The 19,583-nt window shown below is 45.6% G+C and overlaps 1 protein-coding gene across 3 annotated transcripts in view; it reads right to left on the minus strand.

Moving 5' to 3' along the window:
- Window positions 1-19,583, minus strand: part of CEP72 (centrosomal protein 72) — a 95,393-nt gene that overhangs the window by 11,548 nt on the left and 64,262 nt on the right. For 2 of the 3 annotated variants that reach the window (XM_070730071.1, XM_070730069.1), the window contains one exon: window positions 14,625-14,827. The exons of the other annotated variant lie outside the window; for it this stretch is intronic. In XM_070730071.1, the coding sequence (XP_070586172.1) occupies window positions 14,625-14,827 (203 nt within the window). The remainder of the gene's footprint in view (window positions 1-14,624; window positions 14,828-19,583) is intronic. 3 annotated transcript variants of the gene reach the window in all.

Here is a 19,583-nt window from a genome sequence, read left to right on the forward strand (position 1 = left end):
AAAAAAATCTTCACTTGGGAAATAAAATTTAAAAAAATATTGGGTCAGTTTTGTAGTTCAGTCCGATGAGACAAAGTAAATAAGCTTCACATTGATTGGCTGCAGCTGCTGCCTTTATGTCCCAATCCCTGAAACCACTCATCCAAGCCAGCAGCAAGCAGAAGATATCCAAGTGCTGTCCAGTTTGGGATCAAATGAGGCCTGCAGAGATGCTGGCCTCTTGGCGGGAGAATGGCTGTCTTTTACTCAGACACTGGCAAAGCTGTTTTCCTTAGCTCTTGCATTCTTACAACTTTACTGGCATCTAAGTAAAAGATGGCCCTTTTCTGCACATGGGTCAGCCTGTTCTGCAATTCCGGAGATCTTTAAAAGGTAAATGAACGATTGGAAACAGGTCAGGCAGAAGCAATCGGAATCTGGGAGGTTAACAAAGGCCCAGTGCCTGTGGAGACTCTTCCCTACCCTGAGATAATTACCTATGCATTTGATTAATGAATGCATTGAGGAAAGCAGGGAGGGACCACATTCATTTAGAACGATCAAATTAATGAATCCTCAGGTTATGAATATAATTGGCAAACTCTATTACATTCATAACTTGAAGATTACCTGTATAAATTTAGTCCTATCTTGACAGGGCGCCAGTAGAAAAGTGTCAAAGACAATGACATTCCCAGGGTGGTTTAGCAACTGAATAAGAAGGTTAGGCTCCTCACCTTCTGAAAGGTACTTTAAGGGAAAAGAAAAGCTCTTGATTTATGAACTCCCAAAATTTACTTACGATCCAATTTTAAAGTCATGGCTATTACAATTCTGTTGCTGTCAAGTGCATAAAATGCAGACAGATTTGTCCTAATGACTAACTGCAGAGGCCTTGCAGTGCCCTCATTTATCTGCCTACCAATCCTGCTTTGTGGGCCCCCGCCCTACCCAGTCCTCACAGGATTGCTTCTCCATCAAGTCCCCCTCACTTAACAATTACTACCAACCTGTCTTTCATTGAGGACTGGTATACTGCACAAGTCAAAGAGTGCTGTGAAAAAGTTTAAAGATCTGTTGCATCCTGGAAATAAATTGTTTCCACTCCTACACTCAAAATGACACTATAGAGCACTGCACCAGAACAACTAGACACAAGAACAGCTTTTCCTCAAACACCATCACTCTACTAAACAATTAATTCTCTCAACACTGTCAAACTATTTACAAAGTCTACATTACTATTGTTCCTATCATCGATCTTCTTACTTACTGTAAACTTTGTTGCTTGTATCCTTACGATTTGTATTGTTTCCCAGTATGATTTGATTGCTTATTTGTACCCTTTGACTATTAAGTATTTATACCTTATGATTCTTGACTAATGTGTCTTCTCTTTTTATGTACACTGAGAGCATATGCACCAAAGACAAATTCCTTGTGTGTCCAATCACACTTGGCCAATAAAGAATTCAATTCAATTCAATTCAATGCTGTTCTGTTCTGTTCTATTCTATTCATTCTACAGATCTCCAGAGCTGTAGACTTAGCATTGGGGAAGGAAAGCAAGTTGCCTTGCCTCTTGGCATCCCAAAGCTGTGTGGCTCCATTCTAGAAATGAGTCCCATTTTTGGTGTGGCCACAATGAATTGCAGTGGTTCTGAAAATTGTTGTTCCGGTGTGAGCAGTGAGGAGAATGGTGGGTCCGCTGCTCCTCTGAAACGACGGTAAATCATCAGAGAATGGGTTAGTCCAGGTTGGGGATGGCTGGAGATGGGTCAGAGTCCACTGGCTACTTTGTCCCCCTATTTTTGAGAACTTGAGGGTCGGGAATGCTTCCGCCTGTTGGAGGGACGCCGAGAGAGACCGCGGCAATGAGAGGTGGCCGGCTGAGGCGTGGAGATGGCGTCGTCATCTGGCGGAGCCTCGCGGAGAATGTAGCCTTTGTGGGGGAGGAGAAGAGAGGAGTCGGGGGAACGCCGAGCCACTGCCGTGGGGGTGCCGAGGGAGAGCCGAGAGAGAGTGCGGCACCGGAAAAAACAACTGGCTGGTGCGGAAGATGGCGGCGGGACCGGACGGAGGACGGAGGGTTGCAGTGCCGGAAAGGAAGAGATGAGAGGAGCCGAGGGGAGTTGAGAGGAGTCAAGTCCCTGCTGAGTTAAACTCCCAGCCCGACTCCGGTGGGTGAGAGGTCCAGTGTCGAGATGGTGGTGACCGGGAGTGACGGAGACGATGTGGGGGAGAGAAACAGCGGAAGGGAATGGAGTCCAGTGGCGGTGAACAACTTCAAACGCCAACGGAGACGTGTCAAATGAGGATATCTAGGGGCAATAACTTAGCCCCCCCCCCGTATGGCACCAGTGGGTGAGAGCTGCTGGGGGCCAAGAGGAGACTAAAATGAGGATTATTGCCATTGTTACCGCTTGTTATTCCACCAACCCCCCTTCCCCCCCCTCTTAATCTTAATCTTGATCTTTGTGTACCATCGTTGAAGAACTATGCCCCCTTGTGGATTGATTGAAGAACTATGCCCCCTTGTGGATTGTTTTAGAAAGACAGTTATAAAGACAGTAGATTTAAGACCAAGACTCTTTGAATTAGATTTAAGACCTAAGACCTATGAAGACCAAAAGAACATCACACCTGGACTGATTGATTGCTGATGATTAAATAATGTTTAAGATCTGATTTTACACCACCAAAAATCAATTTATATAATTACACAATTTTTATCTTATATTTTATATATTTATATATATATTTTAGTGTTTTAGTGTTTTTAAATTGCTATTAATTACTATTTTAAATTGTTATTAATTTAATCGATTTTTAATACTATTGGGGGTTCTAAATTAATGGATGATTGGGATAAATATACCTGTGGATATGAGTGGAATGACTGGTATGATTGAGTTGGTGGGGGTGGGTGGGGTTATGGTATGGATGAGACGATTGATAATAGTATGAATGATAGATTTGGCCCACCTGACGCTCGGGTGACAGGAGAGGAAGGGGCACCGATCTCTAGGGTGGCAGAGGGTCGGAATATTCCAGTGTTGCTGGGGAGAGGCAGATATGGCGGGGGCCACAGAGTTAGCCGTTTCAGGGGAACGAGGGATCGTTGCTTAATAACGGTCCCTTGTTCTGGCTCTGTGAGCCCAATCTTGGGTACTGGTGATGAGTGTAACTCTGGCCCTGGGCTCAAGTTGCTGCTGCTTAATGCCAGGTCGGTGGTAAATAAAGCTCTCCTCGTCCGGGATTTGATCCTGGATGAGGAGGCCGACCTGGCATGTATTACTGAAACCTGGCTGGGCCCAGAGGGAGGTGTTCCTCTCTCTGAAATTTGCCCAGCCGGGTTTCAGATATGGCATCAACCTCGAACCTAGGGAAGGGGGGGAGGAGTGGCTATTATAGCCAGGGAGAGCCTTTGCCTACGTAGACTCATTGCTCCGGAAATTGCGGGTTGCGAGTCTCTCTTGAAGTTGGACTTAGGGGTTCAGGTGGGCTTATTTCTCACGTACCTGCCTCCCAGCTGCATGTCAAAAGCCCTGCCTGTGCTACTCGAGGAGGTAGCCGGGTTGGCGGTGGAGTTCCCCGGACTCATTGTCCTGGGGGACTTCAATCTGCCGTCACTTGGCGAAACCTCTGGGTTGGCACAGGAGTTCATGGCCACCATGACAGCCATGGACCTGACTCAAGTAGTTCAGGGTCCGACTCACGAGGGAGGGCACGCACCTGACATGGTATTTCTTCCCGAGCAATTGAGTAATGGTCTGAGATTAAGGGGCTTAGAAGCATTGCCTTTGTCATGGTCAGACCATTTTCTACTACGGCTTGACTTCCTGGCTCCAATCCTTCCCCGCAGGGAGGGGGAACCAATTAAGATGTTCCGCCCCAGACGCCTGATGGACCCAGAGGGCTTTCAGACGGCGCTTGGGGTTATTCCAGAGGCACTCGTCCACAGTTCGGCGGAGTCTCTTGCGGAGGCCTGGAACAAGGCTGCGGCGGAGGCTCTTGACCGGATTGCGCCTTTGCGACCTCTCCGTGGCGCTAGACCCCATAGAGCCCCATGGTTCAACAAGGAGCTCCGGGAGTTGAAATGCCAAAAGAGACGTCTAGAGAAGCGATGGAGGAAGAGTAGGTCTGAATCTGATCAAACACTTGTAAGAGCTTTTATTAAGACTTACAAAGTGGTGCTTAAGGCGGCAAGATGCGCGTACCTTGCCGCCTTGATTGCATCTGCGGAATCCCGCCCGACCGCTCTGTTTAGGGTGACACGCTCCCTTCTTAACCAGGGGGGAGTTGGGGAGCCCTTGCAGAGCAGTGCCGAGGATTTTAATACGTTTTTCGCTGATAAAGTCGCTCAGATCCGGGCTGATCTCGACTCCAATTGGAAAACAGAGTCGACTGACAACGAGTCAGTCGAGGTGACTCGGGCACGTACTTGTCCACCTGTCTGGGAAGAGTTTGATCTGGTGACACCTGATGAAGTGGACAAGGCCATTGGAGCTGTGAGTTCCGCCACCTGTTTACTGGATCCGTGTCCCTCCTGGTTGGTCTCGGCCAGCAGGGAGGTGACACGGAGCTGGGTCCAGGAGATTACCAATGCTTCCTTGGGGAGGGGAGTTTTTCCAACACTCTATAAAGAAGCGCTCGTGCGCTCCCTCCTCAAGAAGCCTTCCCTGGACCCAGCCGTACTTAATAACTATCGTCCAGTCTCCAACCTTCCCTTTATGGGGAAGGTTGTTGAGAAGGTGGTGGCACTCCAGCTCCAACGGTCCTTGGAAGAAGCCGATTATCTAGGTCCCCAGCAGTCGGGTTTCAGGCCCGGTTACAGCACGGAAACTGCTTTGGTCGCGTTGATGGATGATCTCTGGCGGGCCCGGGACAGGGGTTTATCCTCTGTCCTGGTGCTCCTTGACCTCTCAGCGGCTTTCGATACCATCGACCATGGTATCCTTCTGCACCGGCTGGAGGGGTTGGGGGTGGGAGGCACTGTTCTCCAGTGGTTCTCCTCCTACCTCTCTGGCCGGTCGCAGTCGGTGTTAGTGGGGGGTCAGAGGTCGGCTCCGAGATCTCTCCCTTGTGGGGTGCCTCAGGGGTCGGTCCTCTCCCCCCTGCTATTTAATATCTACATGAAACCGCTGGGTGAGATCATCCAAGGACATGGGGTGAGGTATCATCAATACGCTGATGATACCCAGCTTTACATCTCCACCCCATGTCCAGTCAACGAAGCAGTGGAGTGATGTGCCAGTGCCTGGAGGCTGTTGGGGCCTGGATAGGTGTCAACAGACTCAAACTCAACCCGGATAAGACGGAGTGGCTGTGGGTTTTGCCTCCCAAGGACAATCCCATCAGTCCGTTCATTACCCTGGGGGGGGATTATTGACCCCCTCAAAGAGAGTCTGCAACTTGGGCGTCCTCCTCGATCCACAGCTCACATTAGAGAACCATCTTTCAGTTGTGGCGAGGGGGGCGTTTGCCCAGGTTCGCCTGGTGCACCAGTTGCGGCCCTATCTGGACCGGGACTCATTGCTCACAGTCACTCATGCCCTCATCACCTCGAGGTTCGACTACTGTAATGCTCTCTACATGGGGCTACCTTTGAAAAGTGTTCGGAAACTTCAGATCGTGCAGAATGCAGCTGCAAGAGCAGTCATCTTTCACCATCACTCCGCAGTCTGCATTGGCTGCCGATCAATTTCCGGTCACAATTCAAAGTGTTGGTTATGACCTTTAAAGCCCTTCATGGCACTGGACCAGAATATCTCCGAGACCACCTCCTGCCGCAGGAATCCCAGCGACCGATTAGGTCCCACAGAGTGGGTCTTCTCCGGGTCCCGTCAACTAAACAATGTCGGTTGGTGGGCCCCAGGGGAAGAGCCTTCTCTGTGGTGGCACCGACTCTCTGGAACCAACTCCCCCCAGAGATTAGAACTGCCCCTACTCTTCCTGCCTTCCGTAAACTCCTTAAAACCCACCTTTGCCGTCAGGCATGGGAGAACTGAAACACCTCCCCCGGGCATGTTCAATTTATACATGGTATGCTTGTGTGTGTGTCTGTTAGTATATGGGTTTTTTAAAAAATCTTTAAATATTTTAAAGTTATTTGGATTATTTATGATTTGTTCTATCTTGTTGTGAGCCGCCCCGAGTCTTCAGAGAGGGGCGGCAAAGAAATCTAAATAATAATTAAAAAAAAAAATCTGGTTCAGGGATGATGGCAAATGACCTGCAGGAATACTTCTTTTTCCATTGCAAGATCCAGAGTTCCAGACTTCATGGATCTTTTAGAAGTCACATGATAGCACACCCTGTTCTTGTATAATTTTCAGAGAATCTCGAAACTGCATAAGCAGTTCATAAGTGAATTCAGGGAATCTGGAAACCATGCAAGAAGACAGCCCATTCAAATGCAGTCTCCAGAACCTCAGAACCTCAGAATATTGTACAAGAATGGAGAGTGCTATTATGTTTTTTGAAGGCTGCAGAGTTCAAAAGAACATTCTCTAAATTTCAACAACACGGATCTGATGTGACCCAGAGTAGCCTGTTAACAAAAAGAAACCAGCATCTGCAGAACCAGGGTAGTAGGTGTATGGTCAGGTATGCAGTACCGGTAGCAAAGTTTGGTCAGGTACATAGTACCGGTAGCATAATTTTGAATTTCTTTCTTTTTTTCCCTTCTAGGCTCTGGGTATGTTTTTCATATCACAGTAAATGAGGTTGAATTTGTAAAATTTTAGAAGAGCCGTGCGTGCGTGTTTGTGTGTACATACACATACAGTTTATGTAGTAGATAATGTATATTTGTGTGTGCCTCTGTATAATATGCATGTATACATATGGCATATATACATAGAATTAAATAGCATATTTTGGATGCTCAGTACTAGTAAATAGATGGGGAAATTGTATCTCTTTGAGTCGAGGATAGGCCAGGCACCCTAACCCTAATCCTTGATGTGAGTGATGTCAAGTTGACCACCTTTAAGCCAGTCACATGACCTTTAAGCCTCCCCCATCACATGATCATCAAGCCACTCCCACCTGGTCACATGGCCAGCAAGCCACACCCACAAAATAAACCATGCCCATAGTGTGGTAGTAAAAAAAAATGTAGCCCACTGGCAGTACTTCATCACAGGGGCATTTGTTTCTCAGAAATAAGAACAATGTGGGTTTTTCTGAATGATAGTGGTGGCACTAGGGCTAAAATCAATTATTTTAATGCTGCCATTTATTGCTGCTGTTCAGGGTGGCCTAGATGTAGGGAGGGGGAGGGAAAGACACTCCTCCAACTGTGCAGCTCGGATCATCATCTTAGTCTGTAGATAATGGACTTCCATCTATCTTTCCACAAAGCTTCTACTAATTCTACTGACTTGTTATTTCTAGGGATTTTATTATGTCTTCTTATAATAAATTCATGCTACATTCAAGATGGCCTTCCTTCCCTTGCAATTTTTCCAAAATCATCTTGTGTATCAGGAGCTGATCTTTTGTCCCTCTGCTGCTTGGTAAATTCTTATGGATATATCCATGACTGAATTATTTCATAGATGCATGGCAAGAATAAGAGTAATTCAATTACTCTGTAGAATGTGAACTTTGATAACACTAATATGTGAGTTTACGCTTTCATGAAACAGAAAAAAAAATATTTTGCATGGAGCACAGGAATGACCCAAGATGATTTTTTAATAGATGTAGATCCACCTGAGAAAGGGAGGCTTGAAGATTCCATTTAGGGGGGGGAGGATTATTGCTAGCAAAGTATTGGTTTGTCATCCATCTTCTTGCAGCAGTTCATTTTCTTAAGCATGCATGTATTTTAACTTCACTCTTTTAACTTCATTTTGTTTTTTATATTTAAAAGTTGATGCCACCTTGATTGCATCAGCGGAATCTTGCCCGGCTGCTCTGTTTAGGGCGACTCGCTCCCTCCTTAACTAGGGGAGAGTTGGGGAGCTGTTGCAGAGCAATGCCGAGGATTTTAACACATTTTTCACTGATAAAATCTCTCGGATCTGGATGGACCTTGATTTCGATTGGATAGCAGAGTCGACTGACGACGAGTCAGTCAAGGTGACTGGGGCCCGTCCTTGTCCACCTGTCTGGAAAGAGTTTGATTTGGTGACACCTGATGAAGTGGACAAGGCCATTGGAGCTGTGAGTTCCGCCACCTGTTTACTGGATCCGTGTCCCTCTTGGCTGGTTTCGGCCAGCAGAGAGGTGACACGGAGCTGGGTCCATGAGACTGTCAACGCTTCTTTGGGGAGGGGGCCCTTTCCGGCTCCCTACAAGGAGGCTCTTGTGCGCCCCCTCCTCAAGAAGCCTTCTCTGGACCCAGTCATTCTTAACAACTATTGCCCAGTCTCCAAACTTCCCTTTATGGGGATGGTTGTTGAGAAGGTGGTGGCACTCCAGCTCCAGTGGTCCTTGGAAGAAGCCAATTATTTAGGCCCTCAACAGTCAGGATTCAGGCCTGGCTACAGCACAGAAACTGCTTTGGTTGTGCTGATGGATGATCTCTTGCGGGCCCGGGACAGGGGTTTATCCTCTGTCCTGGTGCTTCTTCACCTCTCAGCGGCTTTTGATACCATTGACCATGGTATCCTTCTGCGCCGGCTGGAGGGGTTGGGAGTGGGAGGCACTGTTTTACAGTGGTTCTCCTCCTACCTCTCCAGTCGGTCGCAGTCAGTGTTAGTGGGGGGTCAGAGGTCAACCTCTAGGTCTCTCCCTTGTGGGGTGCCTCAGGGATCGGTTCCTTCCCCCCTGCTATTCAATATCTACATGAAACCACTGGGTGAGATCATCCAAGAGCATGGGGTGAGGTATCATCAGTATGCTGATGATACCAAGCTGTACATCTCCACCCCATGTCATCTGGCGGGCCCCAGGGGAAGAGCCTTCTCTGTGGTGGCCCTGACCCTCTGGAATCAGCTTCCCCCAGAGATTAGAATGGCTCCCACCCCCCTTGCCTTTCGCAAGTTACTTAAGACTCACCTTTGTCGCCAGGCACGGGGTAACTGAGATACCCTGAGCACATATAGTTTTATGAATGGTATGATTGTATTGAATTTATTTATTTATTATTTATTATTTGGATTTGTATGCCGCCCCTCTCCGAAGACTCAATGATGGGTTTTTTAAATGTTTTCTTTCTTTTTAAATATTGGATTTGTATATTGTTGTGATTGTTGTGAGCTGCTCCAAGTCTCCGGAGAGGGGCGGCATACAAATCTAATAAATTATTTATTATTATTATTATTATTATTATTATTATTATTATTATTATTAATTCTTTAGACACATATAAAGTGATTCTAAACCAAGTAAAGATCCTAAATATTAGGAGTTATAGGCCTAATTTAGTAAATGAGGTTGATACCAAGATTTTAGTTACAATTATTATATTATCTTACCACACATAATTCACCTCCCAGTTGGAGTTTATCAAAATTCATCAGGTTTCAGACAAAGACTATTACATGACCATTGTTACTGATGTTGTTAAAGTTAAGTTCTGGTACTTTTTTTAAAGTGTTCTTCAGTATTTTCAATGTTATAATATCTCATTTTGAAGATATTTATCAGTTTTATATATTCTTATCCTTTGATTAAAATGTTTAGCTTCATCTAGTGTCAATTTTTAAAATCCTTATGTCCTACTGAAAGGATTTTTAAAAATAAATTCCAAAATCTTATTTTATTTTTTTCTGGACTATTAATTCATTCACAAATTTCTAAAATCAAAGTCTTAATTAGCTTTTGGCTATTTATTTCAATTCTGTTTAGTTCTTAAGTCTGTGGCGAATCCCCCCCCCCTTAAGTCAATAAGCCATGCCCACATAGTGTTTTCAGATTTGTGGATCAAAAAGCCTCTAGTGGGTAAAAATAGTTAAAAAGAATTTACCAAATATGAGTATGAAATGAAATATGTAAACTTTATGTACTTTAAAAGGTGGCAACGGAATTTGAACAGGATGGTTATTTTATCAACTCTTGATATTCAAAAAATATTGCCCTGAAGTCTCCTGAGGATCAGGTACCTGGATTACATATAGATGATTTCCTATCCTTTTTTTGACTGAAGAGACTTGAAGACTCTCTGGGTCTGTGATGGCAAACCTATGGCATGCGTGCCACAGGTGGCACATGGCGCCATATTGGAGGTTACACAAGACATTGCCCTATGTCAGCTTCAGCGCGCATGCAAGTGCTGGCCAGCTGATTTTTGGGCTTGGGGAAGCAGCAGGTAGAGTGCTCTACTGCAGGCCACTGAAGCTGACTGTAGATTTATAGGTCAGCGGATCAAATCTCATCACCAGATCAAGGTTGACTCAGCCTTCCATTCTTCTGAGGTGGGTAAAATGGGGACCCAGATTGTGGGGGCAATATACTGGTTCTGTTAAAAAGTGCTATTATTAATATGTTGTAAGCCACCCTGAGTCTAAGGAGAAGGGTGGAATAAAAATCGACTAAACAAATTTCACTCTCTCGATGCTTCAGGGAAGCTTCTCTGAAGCCCCAGAGTGCAACACCCCCCCCCCCCCCATCCAACAGGCATGTTGCAAAAGTTTGGAAAATACACTTCTGGTTTGCCTTGTGCTGTTTTTTGCAGTCCGGAGGTTTCAGGGAAGCTTCCTGAAGCCCCAGAGTCCAAAAAACAACACAACAGCCAAACTGGAAGTGCATTTTCTGAACTTTCATTTTTTCCCCATTGGGCTGTTTTTTCACCATCCCAAGTTTCAGTGAGGCTTGGGCGCATGCACAAGAATGGGGGTAGGGAAGGGGTGTGGGCAGGTGCATGCATGCTAGCACACACACACACACATCTTTTTGCACATGAGCCAAAAAAGGTTTGCCATCATTGCTCTAGGTGTTTGTTCTTTGCTCTGGTTTTTGATTCTTCTTTCTTTTTCTAGAAGCTTCTTTTTTTAGAACTTTCTTTGATGCATTGAGATTTATTATTTGCAACTGGAGTTATAACAACTAAAGCAGGCGTGGGTTCTAACGTACCTCCCTGCCAGTTCGCTTCCTCCCATGCCATGTGTGCGGTGTGTTGCGCAGTCACGTACATGCATGCACAGTGCCAAAATTCAGCTGCTGTACATGTGCAGAAGCAAAAAACAGCTTCTGCATGTAAATATAAGTGAAAAACAAGATGGTGCCTATAGTGCCACTGAGAGAGCCAGTTTGAGGGTGCGGCCAGCTAGTCATCCCTGCTGATTCAGCAAGTGGGAAGAAATTCCCGCTGCTGGTTCTACAGAACTCATCCGAACTGACAGGAACTAAAGTTATAACAACTGAATGTTCTTTTGAATTAGAACTGCTGCTTTGACCCTTTACCTAGTATGACTTTTGAACATTTGGCCACCATTATAAGGCAAGATTTATAAATTAAGATATATTATTTTTATATTTTGATAACATTTTTCAATTTTAGGTTAGCATTCTATCTCTGTACCTAATTTTTATGGTAGTGGATACTTTAAAAAATATTCTTGTTATACAATGGTACCTCGGTTAACAACCACAATCCATTCTGGAAGGTTGGTTGTTAACAGAAATGGTTTTTAACTGAAAAAAGTTTTGCCATAGGAAATAATAGAAGTGGATTTAATTGGTTCCCAGCTTTTATTTTTTATGGGGAAAATTGAAAATTGAGGACTTTTTCTCCCCCCCCCCCCCACATATTATCCCTCACTCCCCCCCCCTCTTCCTCTCTCTCTTTCTTGGGGAATCCTCACCAGGGGCTCCCAGAGGCTCTGCATTTTTCCTCAGGGTGATTCCAATGCGACTTGGCAAAGCAGCTGCCACAAGATCTGAGGGGACAGGATGAGGCTGGATGTGAGTCGGGATCCGACACGCCCCTCCTGGTCATCTGCTTAACAGCCTCCCACATTTGTTGTGGTTGGCTCTGGCCCAGCTCCTGCCGCAGGGAATGTGGAGGTGGAGGCAGGGGAAACGTCAACATGACCTAGGTCTGTTTTGTTGCCGGCAGAATCAGGAAGTGCAGTTTCCTCAGACGAAGAAGGTGGGGGTGACTTGGAAGAGGGGGGCTTGGCACACAGCCCAGGAAGCCAATCACCATTATCTTCGTTTGATTCAGATGACGAAGTGTTAGACCCACGCAGGCGCAGGTTTATGCATCGAAGAGACCAATTGAGGAAATATTACAGGAGATGGGGCTCTAGTAATTAGAGCTGCTGCTATAAATAGCAGCATGCTAGTTTGGCCGTTGTGGAAGATTATCTGATCGCAGTTCTTCAGGATCATGCCTCACTGTGTCTGAACTTTGTGGATTTTTCACAGCTTTGACACCAAAGCAGAGTAAAGTGTGTGTGTGTTTCACTTTGTGGGAAGAAGGAGGGCTGTGACGTTTCTTCACAGCTACTAGTTAAGTACTTAAGGACTGATTAAGGGACTTGTACAGCCGACAAGGTTGTTTTAGGGAAGAGTGCTCTTTGCAATAAAAAAAGGGTGCTTTGTTTCTTTTGAATTTTGTGATAAAGGACATTGTTTTGAATTTTCAAACATGTGTGTGTCTGAAATTTGTACCCGTGAATTTTTGGGAAGCTTCTACCAGAGAACCCGGCAGAACAACATTCTACCCTGGCAACAGCTGAGACAGCTCCGGCAGCTTCCCTTCATCACGTGACATTCCCAGCACTGCTGCTCCTTGAATGGAAGCTGCCGCCATTGCTGGGAAGGAAAAAGTTGGTGCAGCTGCCTAGAGGTAAAAAAATGAACCACTGAGGAAAGGAGCCCCCCGAAGCTGTGGGTATTGCAGCTGCCCCCACCCTTCCTGCAGCTTGGAGCAGTTAGATAGTAGACTATGGGAGGCTGTTAAGCGGGCGGCCAGGAGGGGCGTGTCGGATCCTGACTCCCATGCAGCCTCATCCCGTCCCCTCAAATCTTGTGGCAGCTGCTTTGCAGAGTCGCCCTGGGACTCAGTGGACTCAGCCCCCCCCCCCTGTTGCTGAGAGGAGGTGTAGCACGCAGGAGGCATAGACAGCGGCAGCAGCTTTGCTGCTGAGTGTAACATTTCAGATAATAACCAAAATTTTCTGTGGCTGTTCGCTATCCGAATTTTTGTTCATTCCCGAAGCAAATTTTTGCCGAAAACTTTGTTCGTTATCCGAAAAGTACGCTAACCAAGGCATTCGCTAACCAAGGTACCACTGTATTATTTTCTCTCTTACTTCTCTTGGGTTTTAATATATATAAAATAGATAAGTAAAAAGTTGGTTTTGTGATTATGGATTACTGTATATTAAATATTTTTAACTTTGCATATCTGAAAATATTTGGCACATGTGAAAATAAAGTGCAATTAAATTCAGGCATGCTTAAGAAAAACGAACAGATGAAGGGAAGACAATTGTTCCTTACCAAGATTTGCAGCCATGAAAATTTCCTCTTCTGCATAGGCACAGGCTCATACAAAGATCATCTTGCGTTCTTCCTAGACTCCCCTTCAAAAAGCAGGGAGCAGAGCCACCAAATAATCAGTTTTGGGGTAAAATCAGCTGTTTGTGGGTGGAAGAATGACCTGTCATTCAGCACACGATCTTGGTTTGTATTTTCATAGCAACTGTATGAATTGACTTTCCATAATTAAGAGGCCTCCTAGACATAGCAAGCTATATGAAGAGTTAAAATAAAATTTCTTGAGAAGACATCAGAATTACTTATTTTACATCACCGAGTATGAAAAAAGGATAAGATTTAACTTTTTCTCCATCTGTAATATTTAACAATTTCTCCATCTAAATGTAATATTTAGAAGACATATAAAATTATTTTTTTTTTCAGATCATTCTTGGCATAATTTCAGAATTATTTATTTATTTATTTGTTTGTTTGTTTGTTTTGTCAAGTATGTATTGATGGTATACAAAGCTATAATAATATTCATCTACATGGTAGTAGTAAAAAAACACACATTAGGACAGGGGATGGAAGGCACACTGGTGCACTTATGCACGCCCCTTACTGACCTCTTAGGAATCAGGAGAGGTCAACAGTGGATAGTCTAAGGGTAAAGTTTTGGGGGTAAGGTGATGATACTACAGAGTCTGGTGGTGAGTTCCATGCATCAACTACTCGGTTACTAAAGTCGTATTTCCTGCAGTTGAGTTTAAAGCGGTTTACTTAAAGTTTGTACCTGTTGTTTGCTCGTGTGTTGTTGTGGTTGAAGCTGAATTAATCATTGACAGGAAGGATGTTGTAGCAGATGATTTTATGGGCTATGCTTAGATCGTGTTTAAGGCAATGTAGTTCTAAGCTTTCTAAACCTTGGATTGTAAGTCTAGTTGTGTAGGATATTCTGTTGCAAGTGGAGGAGTGGAGAGCTCTTCTGGTAAAGTATCTGGACATTTTCTACATGGTGTGGGTTCCAGACAGATGAGCTGTATTCAAGGATTGGTCTGGTGAAAGTTTTGTATGTTCTGGTTAGTAGTGTGAGGTTATCGGAATAGAAGCTATCTAGGATTAAGTTAACAACTTAAGCCTTTTTGGCAATGTTGTTGCAGTGGGCTTTGGCACTTAAGTCATTTGATATGAATATTCCAAGGTCTTTGACAGAGTGAGGATGGTCTTAAAGTATTAAAAAAATACTATATTCTGCTCACCAAATCTTTCTTATTTTTGCTTAACTCTGACTTTAGATTTTTAATCTTGATGCTATATTGTTTCTCTTGTTGAGATAGACATTGTTGTAAGGCTTCTTTCTCTAAGAGAAGTTTATTCACTTCTTGATTATTTGTGGAACAATATTTCTGTTGACTTGATGACAGAGATTTCTGAACTGCAGACAAAACCATTTCCGCTTGAGCTGGGATGTAAAGAAATTTATCAAAGTCTATAGTTAGCGAGAAAAGAAAATTAAACAAAACAAAATACTGGATGCTAGAAAATTCATTTTACAATTCTGTTAGATTGTTATAGATAGCATGTCTTGCAAACATGTTTACATTCTACTGTAGTAATAGGTGGAGTTTTGAAAATAATAGGTCTGCATTTTGATCAAAGTGTCACTTTAAAATCAGTAAGTTAAAGTTAAGGATTGTAAGACCAATCAATATCATTTGATAATAAAAATTAATATTGATACTATTGATACTCTTACTGGCATTCTGCACTTGCATACCTGAAGAAATTAATGAAGGCAAAGAAAAACATTTGTACTATTTGTACTATTAATTAATATGCTGCCCCTCTCCAAGGACTCAGGGCGGTTTACAAATATTAAAAAAAACCCAATGTGAACATCCTAATCTAATTGATTTAAAACTAGTTAATCTAAAACCCCCAGTAACATTAAAGATCAATCATTGCCATTCACACAACAAATATACATTACATTCATCAGCCAGGGGGTTAGAATCTAATGGCCCCAAGCCTGGCAGCATAAATGAGTCCTGAGATTCTTGCAGAAGGCGAGGAGGATGGGGGCAGTGCAAATCTCTGGGGGGAGCTGATTCCAGAGGGCTGGAGCCCCTATAGAGAAGGCTCTTCCCCTAGGCCATGTCAAGCGACATTGTCTAGTTGACAGGACCTGAAGAAGGCCAACTCTGTGGGACTTTAAATCAGATGCTGGGATTCATATGGCAGGAGGCGATCCTGCAGATAATCTGGTTCAATGCCATTTATTCTATCCAGAGACAAATCGGCAGCCAGTGCAGTCCAAAGAGTGCTGGAGAAGAACCGTTGTACCTACCTGAACGGTCTTCTCAGTGCACTGGAAGGAGAGTCCAATATGGGTTATTCTCAATCCTATTGGTCGAGACTGAGTTTAAAATTAGCATAATATTAGGCACCGCCCCTTGCCTGCCCCCAGTGAGCTCAGTTTTAAAAACGACAGGTAATATAATCCAACACTATTTTATTGAACTAATATATATATATATAACATTAATCAACTCAACGAACCCAGCTTCCCTGAAACAATCCAGTGCTGGGTGGGTTTGGACTCTCCTTCCAGTGCACTGAGAAGACCGTTCAGGTAGGTACAACGGTTCTTCTCCATTGCATCTGGAAGGAGAGTCCAATATGGGATATACCCAAGTTCCAATTAAATGGGAGGGAGATTGTTAAGTCAGGGCAGCTGGAGAGGAACACACTCTCTGTAATACTCTTCTCCCAAAAGATGCCTCAGCTGAAGCATAGGCATCCAGTCTATAATGTTTAGTGAAAGTAGAGGGAGTCTTCCACGTCGCAGCCCGACAGATGTCCTCGATCGAGGCCTGAGTCCTCCAAGCCGCTGACGTGGCTGCACTGCGAGTAGAGTGCGCCGTGACCCCTTGAGGTGGATTCTGAGCTCTAGCCTTATACGCCTCCCCTATGCAGTCCCGGATCCATCGGCTGATTGAACTGGGAGAGACGCCCAGACCCTTTTTTGGTTCTGCAAATGAAACAAACAATGACTCGGACCTTCTAAAGGCCTCGGTCCTTCTAATGTAGATCTTAACCGCTCGCCTAACATCTAGTTTATGCCACCTAAGTTCTGTAGGGTGGCTCCCGTGCGAGCAAAAGTCCGGCAAAATTAGTTCTTGCTTCCTGTGGAAAAGCGAGTTGACCTTAAGAAGGAATGTCGGGTCTAAACGTAGAACTACCCTGTCCGGATAAAATATACAAAGGTCTGGTCTGATGGATAATGCAGCCAAGTCCGATACACGTCTGGCTGAAGTAATCGCCACTAAAAAGGCCGTCTTGATGGAAAGGAAGTTGAGTTGAACGGATCTCAGAGGCTCAAAGGGAGGCCCAGTGAGGGCCTTCAACACCAGAGATAAGTCCCACAATGGAAACCTATGAAGAGGTGGGGGATGACTGTTAGAAGCTCCTTTAAGAAAATCCCGTATCCAAGGGTGAATTGCCAAGGAGCGGAATTCCGGTAGCCGAATGACGGTTGCCAATGCAGCCACCTGTCTCCTAAGGGTGTTTGGAGACAGTCCCTTTTCAAGGCCTGATTGCAAAAATTCTAGGACAGTTAGTATTTGGGCTTGTCCCAGTTGTATGTCTTTTCCGTCGCAGAACTTACAAAAGGCCGACCACGTGGCCTGGTAAATCCTGGACGTGGATGGCCGGCGGGCGGCCTGCATTGTGGCAATGATACTGTCCGGTAAACAATGTTCCCTCAGTTTGTTCCTTTCAAATGCCAAACGGCTAATTGGAGCCATTGAGGGTCTGGCTGAAAGACTGACCCTTGACTGAGGGAGATTATTTTGTCCGGGATCCTCCAAGGTGGGGAGATTGACAGCGCTACCAAGTCCGAGAACCACGGGCGGCGTGGCCAATGTGGTGCAATAAGTAACACCTCCGCTTCCTCCAGTATAATCTTGTCTATCACTCTCTGGACCAAATTTGTCGGAGGGAAAGCGTACAACAGACCGCGCGGCCAGCTCGACCGTAGGGCGTCGACCTTCTCTGCCATGGGAGAGAGGAACCGAGAATAGAACCTGGGAAGCTGTGTATTGCTGTGAGTGGCGAACAAGTCCAACAGCGGTGTCCCGAACCATTGTGTGATCTTGTGGAACAGTTGTGGGTCCAGCCTCCACTCTGTGGGGTCCAAGGTGGTTCGGCTGAGCCAATCGGCCTGGACGTTGTTGACGCCTGCTATGTGCTCCGCAGATAGAGAAGCCAGGTTGTACTCGGCCCAATTGAAGAGGGCCATGGTCTCCCTCATGAGGCGAGGTGACCTCGTGCCTCCCTGATGGTTGAGGTAAGCTTTTGTTGCCACATTGTCCGTCAGGACTAAGACGTGTTTTCCCTGAACCAAGGTCACAAAATGTTGGAGCGCCAAAAACACAGCCCTGAGCTCTAGGAGGTTGATGTTCACAGGGTTGAGGTCCTCCTTGGTCCAGAGTCCCTGAGCCACCTGGGGACCGATGTGTGCGCCCCAACCCGACAAACTTGCGTCTATAGTCATGACTAGTTGATCGGGAGCCTGGAAGGAACAGCCCTGGAACAGTGCTGGTGAAGTCCACCAGTCCAAGGAGGTCTTGACGCTCTGTGGCAGCCTGATCAGCCGGTGTGACTGGCTGAGTTTCGCCTTCTGGGCCGGCAGCAGAAATCCTTGTAATGGACGAATGTGGTGCCTGGCCCATGGCACAATCCCTATACAGGAGACCATGGTTCCCAGTACCCTGGACAAAAGGGCTAGGGATACCTTTAGTTGTCTCTGGATGGAAGCTATCAAGGCCAAGATATTGTCCAGTCTGTCTGGTGAAAGTGACACCATGCACGTAGTGGTGTCTATCACTGATCCCAGGTGTAGGAGTCTTGTAGAAGGGGTCAACTGGCTCTTGGGAACGTTGATGGTAAAGCCGTGTTCTTCCAAAAATGTCATTGTAAGGTGTAGGTCTCGGAGTGCCCCTGCCTGGGACTTGGACAACACGATGATGTCGTCCAAGTATGCCATCAGGCGGACGGACCGTGCACGGAGATGAGCTGTGAGCACATCGAGCAATTTTGTGAAGGTACGAGGGGCCGATGATAGGCCGAATGGCATGGCCCGGTATTGATAATGCGTCCCTTCCACACAAAATCTTAGATACCTGCGATGTGGTGGAAATATCGGCACGTGTAAATAAGCTTCCTTCAGGTCCAAGGAAGTGAGAAAGTCCTGAGGGCGTACTGCCGCTAGAATAGTATGCAAGGTGTGCATCCTGAATCTTCGGTAAAGAATGAATTGATTTAATTGTTTCAGATTCAGAATTAAGCGACAACCCCCGGATGCCTTGGGAACTATGAACACCATAGAGTAAAATCCCATGCCCTCTGCGTGTTTCGGCACAGGCTCTATGGCTTGAATCTGAAGGAGGTGACTTACTTCTTGAAGTAGTTCCTTCCGTTTGGTGGGATTCTTTGGTGTTGGACAGTGTAGGAATCGGTTGGGCGGGGGCTGAATGAATTCCAACCGTAGTCCTTGTGTCACTGTCGATAGAGCCCATTTGTCTGAGGAGGTGGCACGCCAGGAGGTGCTGAAAAGGTGTAATTTCCCTCCTACTGGCTGTGTCAAAGCAAAGTCATTTGGGGCGTTTGAAACCCCGCTGGTTGGAACCCCGAAATGGGCGTCTAGATGGTTGAAAGCCTCTGGTCCTGTCTTGAAAGGAGGTACGGTCATTCCTGTAGGCATTCTGGTTAAAATTGCCCTGAGAGAAGGACCTAAACGGTTGGTTTGACCGTGAGTTGTCCCATCGAAAGGACTGGCGGCGGTTGTACGGAGTCTGGCGACGATCTTGTCCCCTCTTGGACCTTGGAAGTATCTTCCGTTTGTCCTTGTCCTCTATGAGGACTTTTTCTAAGATGTCTCCAAACAGCTGAGACCCCTGAAAAGGTGATGATGCCAGGCGACATTTTGATTTTGTGTCAGCTTGCCAGCTGCGCAGCCATAGCAGTCAGCGTGATGCGAGGGTGGCGGACATCCCTCTACCCGCGAACTTGGCAGCATGTAAGGTGGCATCAGCTGAAAATTCTGCTGCAGCCAGCAACTTACTGAGATCCTGGCGCATCCGACCGTCCTCTGGCCCTAAGCGAGACATCATATCCTCGATCCAGACGATGGAGGCTCTATTAAAAAAGGAAGCAGC

This window comes from Erythrolamprus reginae, chromosome Z (assembly GCF_031021105.1).
Source record: "Erythrolamprus reginae isolate rEryReg1 chromosome Z, rEryReg1.hap1, whole genome shotgun sequence".
Classification (NCBI taxonomy): Eukaryota; Metazoa; Chordata; class Lepidosauria; order Squamata; family Dipsadidae; genus Erythrolamprus; species Erythrolamprus reginae.